The sequence below is a fragment of the Pinus tabuliformis genome, chromosome 9 (genome assembly GCF_031772625.1).
Source record: "Pinus tabuliformis cultivar Carrire ecotype Pingquan chromosome 9, CPIR1, whole genome shotgun sequence".
Taxonomy (NCBI): domain Eukaryota; kingdom Viridiplantae; phylum Streptophyta; class Pinopsida; order Pinales; family Pinaceae; genus Pinus; species Pinus tabuliformis.
In genome coordinates, this window is record NC_142307.1 from 1835528034 (window position 1) to 1835535362 (window position 7329).

The 7329-nt window shown below is 36.3% G+C and overlaps 1 protein-coding gene across 1 annotated transcript; it reads left to right on the plus strand.

Moving 5' to 3' along the window:
* Nucleotides 1–5463: 5463 nt before the first annotated feature.
* Nucleotides 5464–6311, plus strand: LOC149156131 (uncharacterized). Its single transcript, XM_089444652.1, has 4 exons — nucleotides 5464–5539; nucleotides 5677–5844; nucleotides 5962–6030; nucleotides 6110–6311. Exons 1-4 carry the CDS (start codon nucleotides 5464–5466, stop codon nucleotides 6220–6222), a joined length of 426 nt encoding a protein of 141 aa, XP_089300778.1. The 3' UTR covers nucleotides 6223–6311.
* Nucleotides 6312–7329: the final 1018 nt, after the last annotated feature.

Below are 7329 nucleotides of genomic sequence, written 5' to 3' on the forward strand. Positions count from 1 at the left end.
TTTCTACATGGTATCATAACATCAAAAGACTACATAGAAACCTTGTTCTAGATCTTCTGATCCAGGTCGTTTACTTCATGGATGCATACATAATTGAATATAAAAGAGCATGTAACCAACTAACTTAAACACATGAAAAAGAAGCGGAAAACATAAAGCAACCATGAGATCAAAGGCACAAAACAATTTGATTACGAAGTTCACGCAATGTGGGCTATGTCTCTGGGCCCTGCTCAAAGTGGGGAGGCTTCTTTCATTAAATGGAAAAAAAATTGAACTACAATCAACTTTACATAAATGACCCTTATACCTTGATTTTCCAGGATGGATGAAAAATGCAAAGCTCATTTGTAGAAACAAACATCACCATTGGATTTGTGGTGCGAAATCATGTCAAACGACTATAAACTTGACCATATTCTGAGCAAGTGACCTCTGGAGCTCTAAGGAATCTTTAGGTTCCCTCAAGATTCCCTGAAAAAATATTGTCCTAATATTCCCTATTAATCTTTCTCAAATTTCGTGCCTGCTTGGGTGCGGTTCCGGCCTGGGCGCTCCTAGTTCTGCCTACAAATTGTTTTGCTATGCCTCGGTCCCGCCATGTCTCTCTGTGCTTGGACGAATGATGGGGTTTAAGTATGCACTCATGGGCGGAGGTAACAAGGCTTGGTTCGTTGGTCGATTGGTGGTGGTGGCACATGTTTTGGGGGAAGACCAGGTTCAAAACCCGTCGCACCCCAAAGTTGGTTCGGAATGGTTTTTAATACGCGACATTGGTTTTTATATGTTGGTGTTGTTTAATTTTTGGGGTCACTCGTTAGCGGGCTGACCCACATGGGTTTGGTGGGTTCGAACCCCATCGACCTCCTCGACGTGTCAATGTCGTGTGTATGGGTGGGCTTGGGTCTTCGGTGGCTTGACCCGTATATATATATATATATATATATATATATATATACATAATGTATTTATATATAATTTTTTATTTTTTCTAAACAAAGTAGTTTAAATTTTGGAAACGGTTTTTAAGGGTCACTAGGCAAATTAAATAGGCGACAAATTCTCTCGTTTCAACTGCCAGATTCCGTGCGCCGTCCCGTTGCCAAATTGTTTCCTCATTAGTGACTACCACTTGGCCTAATTTGACCAGAACTTTGACTAGCTATATATTAAGCATACGAACTCGGATTTGAGTGTTGTTCACACCATTGGAATCAAGATGACGAGCACTATGATCTGGTCCTAGTTTTAATTCAATATGATGACTTTGATTGTTGATTTTTGTTTTTTTTCAAGGTCACTTCTATTTCTAGAGCCACCTAAATCATCTTCTCTCAGAGAAATTTCAATTTTCATAGTTTTTGGTGCAAATTTTATTCAGTGTATGAAAAATGTCTTTCAATGGATTGAGGCTTGAGTATGCATTAGAGGGAACCTCAAATTTTGTGCTTGGAAAGACAGGATGGAAGTTGTTTTGTATGAAATTGGAGTATGTGTATACACAAAAACTGATATTCCAAAACCAATAACATTAGATGCACAAGTACTTACTTAGTGGAGGAAAGACACAACAAAATCCAAGAGGAGGGTTTCAAAGATCTCGTGGTTTTGAACTTGAATGGAAAGGAGACACCATTTGCAATGTGGAAAACTCTCACAGATATGTTCCAGAGTAGCAGTGATGCCAGGAAATTTGCATTGAGAGATAAACTCAGGAGCATTCAAATGAAAAAAAAATGAAACCATTCCTCGTACCTATATGAACTTGGAGGAGTAGGAGAAAATGTGTCATCATTTGAACTTGTGAGTTTAGAACTCCTTTTCCTTCTAAAATCCTAGCATAGCTATCAGGATTCAATTAATGGAAGAGACAAGCTACCAAATTGGGAGAGACTTTGGTCTGATTTGGTGCAGGAGAAGATCAAAAGAAACACTAGAGATGGTGTCACATCCATTGTAGATGAGGAAGAATATTGTGCTATAGTTGGAAAAGGAAAGAAGGCCCAAGGTGAGGCAGAATCCAGCTAGAACCATGGCAAGAAGAAAGACCTTAGTAAAATTAAATGCTTTCACTGCCATGAGTATGGACACTATGTAACCAAGTGTCTGCATAGGAAATCCAGTAAGGAGCCTGCAACAACAACAACTGGAGATGATCTTGCATCACAATTCGAGTCGGATTTCACCCTCATTGCTTGCAGGACAAGCACAGTAAGAGGAAGTGAGTGGTACCTAGATTCCGATGCCTCATATCATATGACAGGAAGTAAGGAGTTCTTCAACAACCTAGAGGAGAAGGACTTACAATTACACATAGAGCTTGGAGATGATGGAAGGTATAGTACCAAAGGGATTGGAACTATCACCTTTAAGAGGGAGTCAGACTCCCATCTTCACCTGAAGGATGTAATGTATGTTCTTGGTCTGAAGAAAAATTTAGTTACGGTAGTTGTACTTGAAGACTGTGGATATGATGTGTTTTTAAATAAGGGGAATTTTTTTCCGTAGCATGTTTCTATTGGAAAAGTAAAACAAATTGGTGTTCGAGTTAAAAATCTCTACAAGTTAGAGGCATATTTCGCCATGCATGTAACTATAACTCCAAGAGTGAGGTGGGGCGATGTAGAGCCTTAGATCCAGAGTTGCATAGATTTGGGTAGGATCCATAAGAGAGCAGTAACAATTACAATGTATGAGTCTTCTCATGGATCATTACCTTTACTACAAGGGCCCACAATATTCAGTAGTAGAAGGATCAATGTCAGTTGATGCAATCATATCTTGGGCGACAGTTATAGGCTAGTAGCAGTTAGAGACTCAGGGGACAGTTGCAGCTCAGAGATATAGTTGATTCAGAATTTTGGATGCTTCTCAGTTGTAGTTGTTGTAATAGAAACAACAATAGTAACAGGGAGTTGTGTTACATTAAATTTCTATAAGAGCAGGATCATGGTTGTGCAAAACCCTTTTCTTGCATTGGAATTATAGCAAGAAAAGGCTTCATTTGACTTGCGCCTTAGTCAAATGGAGAAATTCGATTTTCCACATTAGCAGGATGACTTGGATTGTAGTTAGTTGGAGTGACATGACCTTGTCTCCTAGTTAAATCAATAAATTCAAGTTATATGCTAGAAGAAGAGTTGTGCATGAATTTATTGCTAAAATATAACAATCTAGTGGAGTTATTGTTAGTTAAACTCAATTCATTGAGCTCTAGTCTAGAATAGAGTCAATAGAAGTTCAATTGAGTAGTTATAACAATTGTTAACTCACTAATATCTTAGTTAACTGATCAATTTACTAAAAATAGACTCAGTCATGCATGGAATTTGAATTTCCTAGCTGAGTGGAGGAAAAAGGCATCATTGTATTTATTATTGTATACTAGAGAGTGTACAGAGTAGTTTGTATGCAACAGGTGAGACTCTTCTCTTGGGAATTATGCAAGAAAATAGGGGCTTCTCCTATTCTTTAGGAGCCATTTTCCTCAGGAATTGCGCAAGGAAATGGGAGGAGCAGGAGGCCAAGATTTGGTTGTGTCTTTTGCAGAGCAATCTCAGGAGGAGGAGATCATAATTGCAGTGCATGGTGTGCTTCATGTGTGAAGCAGTCAATATAATTGATCAATAATTCTCATATGATATAATATAAACAAAGGTGGGGTTTTTCCAAGTTGGGTTCCCCTGTAAAATCATTGTGCTCCTTGTCTTTTGATGGTTGTATGTATTGCATGTATTTCTATCTTGTGTTTTCTTTTCCGTAGAATAGTAGAAGAAATTCATGTCTCTTGATTTCAGTTCGATTTCATTAACAGTAGCAAATTTCTTGTAATTTCTACAACATGTAAATTAAATCTTAATTTACCAATTATTATGCTTTTGTCAAGGGTTGCAACTTTATGAGCATAAAAAGGACCATCAAATTTGGAATCAATAAACTTTTTTCAAAAGAGAAATTCATCATTTCTATTATAAATTAAATAGAAATTACACTTTTCGAATGAAAAGTGCATTGACAAAATTAATATGGAAATTGCACTTTTCAAATGCACATTACATTGACAAAATTAATATTACATAGTAATTTACATTTCTTGTTTGTTGTTGTTGAAAAATAATTTCTAATTTTTTTTTAAACTTTATTTCGTTCCTTTAAAAAAGGTTCCATAATGAACTAATGAGAATTAAAAAATTGGATTATAAGAGTTTATTTGAGAATTCAAATGTCCATAATTTGAGTTGTTTGTCAACTTCTCCTTGAAATCAAATGGTCAAAGTCATGAAATCTCTTCATTCCCCTAATATGGCTTTAGTGACAATTACTACTTTCAAGACATTCTTGTCTTCTCTAGATCGCTCTCAACATAGTTGTCTCCTCAACCTACACTTTCAAGGATCTATTGATTCATTGGTATCCTTCTCTAAATCTATCTAAATCTATAGTTTGTTGATTTCTTATACTCTACCCTTTTCAATATTTCATAAAGTTTATCTTTTTATAATAAAATATTTCATTTATTTTTAATATTCCCATCACTTCATTTAAATTTAACATTTTAGTTTTAATTTTTTTATTATGTAAAAAATTATATCATTTTAAATATTCCAAAAATTATTCATTTACCAAAATCTTTTTTTAAACTTCTTTTTAAATTAATACACATTAAAATAAGTTAACCATGAAACCGCTTCTCTACAATGAAATTGACAGAAATTTTAGATAAAATCAAAACACTATAATTATATATATCATAAAATAATATTTAGAAATTTTAGATAAAATCAAAACACTATAATTATATATGATAAAATAATATTTTTAAATTTTTTTAATAAAACTATCAAAATCTTTGAAAAACAATCAAATTTTAAAATCATAAAAATTTTAATATTTTATATTAGAAATTAAAATCAATGAAAATTTTAACATTTTATAGAAGAAGAAGAAATTATTTTAACGTTCACGAGGCTAAAGATAGTCAATAGAACAGATTGCTTCTTCATCTGCTTGATGTATTCAGCGCTTTTTCTGTGAAGCTTCACAATACGGCCCGCGCTTTCTCTGTGAAGTGTCACACCTCTATTATTATATACATAAAAAAAAAAAATGGTGTCATATGTTAAACCCATCTTAGCATTATACACATCATGTTTTATCATATATTATATTCACCTTAGCATTAACACGTTATGGTTTCGGCCTTTACAACTGCACTTTGTAATTGAAATTCGTATGCATTCAACCATCGTATGTTATCAAGGAATAGTCAACTATATTTGTCATGTTTTAATACTCACACACTATGTATAGTGGTCGGCTACATTCGTTATGTTTCCAATGCTCATGCACCATGTGTAAAGGTATGTCTACCCGCGGAGTTTATATAGATGTAGACTTATGAGATAGGGTCTTGCCACGGCTTTTATCAACGGATACTTGCATTAACACTTGTATTAACGTGACATGGCCTGTGATGGTCCGGTCACAGTGCTCACAACCACCGCTGCACTTTCGTCTTTAAGACACCAGTCCGGAGAGGGTTATGTGGTGGTCTCTGGCTTCTCCAGCCATGTGACACCTTGGGCGCGGGGATCTCGGTATTGACGATCTCCATTCCCGCTTTAACTCCATGGTCCAGATCTAATCCTGCAATCCAACGGTTGTTATGTGGTCAAGGGTTTAAGGGAATACTTATACCCCTTCCTACGCTTCCGGGTTCATTTACCTGCTCACTTCTACTCGGCTCCGGCTCTGTATACCCGCCTGGGGTCTCTTCTACCGGCAACACCACTCTGCTCAGCGAATGTTCAGAAGTTATTCAAACCCGTCCTCTGACCTTTACAGGTATGAATCTCAGCCTTTAGTTGTATTGGGTTAAACAATTTACTATGTCCTCTTAATTTCGCAGAGAATATCAGATTGTTTTCATTAACGCTTGGTCTTCTGCTGTTATGGTTTCAGTCGGCGCACGCATGCTCTTCCATGGAGCAAAGCTGGCCTCATACGACGGCTCAACCTTCAGGGTTACAGGTAGTGAATCTCGACACAGTTGTCTGTTCTTCAATCTCATAAATCCTTAGATTTTAAGTCATGGTATTCGGTATTGCAGGCCTCCGCACCAACGCGGGCCTTCTTGTGTTATTTGCCGAGGTACTCTCTGTCGAGAACCCTCATGGTTGCCTCCTCATGTCCTTAGGTTATTTGACAACGCACTGTGGATAACTGATTGTTTCCAAAGGCTTTTGTTCTGCTCCGATGTTCATAATTTATATTTTGTTACAGAGCTATGCCTTCCGGCAAGACTTATCTGAGTTAATAGATGCATATATTTGTTATAATTTCTAGTTGCGGGTTGAGCCTCCACGCTCAAACCCTGCAACCGATTCACTGTAGCTTATACTTGCCATGAATCTAATTTCTTTCATTCCAGGGTTACCTCCCTATGTTATTTGTATTTGCACTTGTGGCTGAGGAGATAGCCAAGTTATTCCTCGGGTTATGTATAGACAGAGTATTGAACTTATATAATCTCATAGCAATGCTGTTTTGTTAATAGATGTTACTCTGTTCTCGGTTTGATTAATATCATTGTTGATCATAGGGTTTACCTGTTACAGCTGGGGTTACATGTTTCAAAGAACAGCGACCCCTTATTATTCTTATGCTACCATAATTTACAGTCTTCTCTGTGTAGTCATGGTTTGGTACCGGTTACATCACATGCATCCCGATATTGTCGTTTTACTGTTCTTTCACTCTCCAAAGAATTTACGCACAGTTTTTATGGTTATTCTGTGTTTGACCCATTTGGTTGCATGCACAGATCTGCATATGGTTTAGTAATCTTTTCGAAGTTATACGGAATAGTTATCTACATGATTGTATTCCTTTGGTTATAATCTCATGTACAGGTGTATATACTACTTGCATCTTTATCACAGATATATATATACATGGAATGTAAATGCAACAGAATGCCCTTACATATTTGCATACACGGGACTTATAAGGAATATGTGTTTCTTTTCTGTATTAAATTACGAACTAGCTACTTACTGCTATTCGCTAATGTTTTCACCTCTGTTCACAGCCAAAGGATATTGGCATATTCCTGCTTCTGTTATACAGTTTTATCGATACCCTCTAGTTATTTGAACATCTGCATGTTCTTTTCACGACATGATCTTATTCAGTGTCAGTAGGGTTTTGAGATTCTTTTATCGATGATATCAATCATTTATCAACGGACCTGGTTTTCAGAGGTTCTAACCCTCGTATTCGGTCAATTTATCTTTGTAAGGTTTTAGTTCCTTTCAAGCAATTAGTATT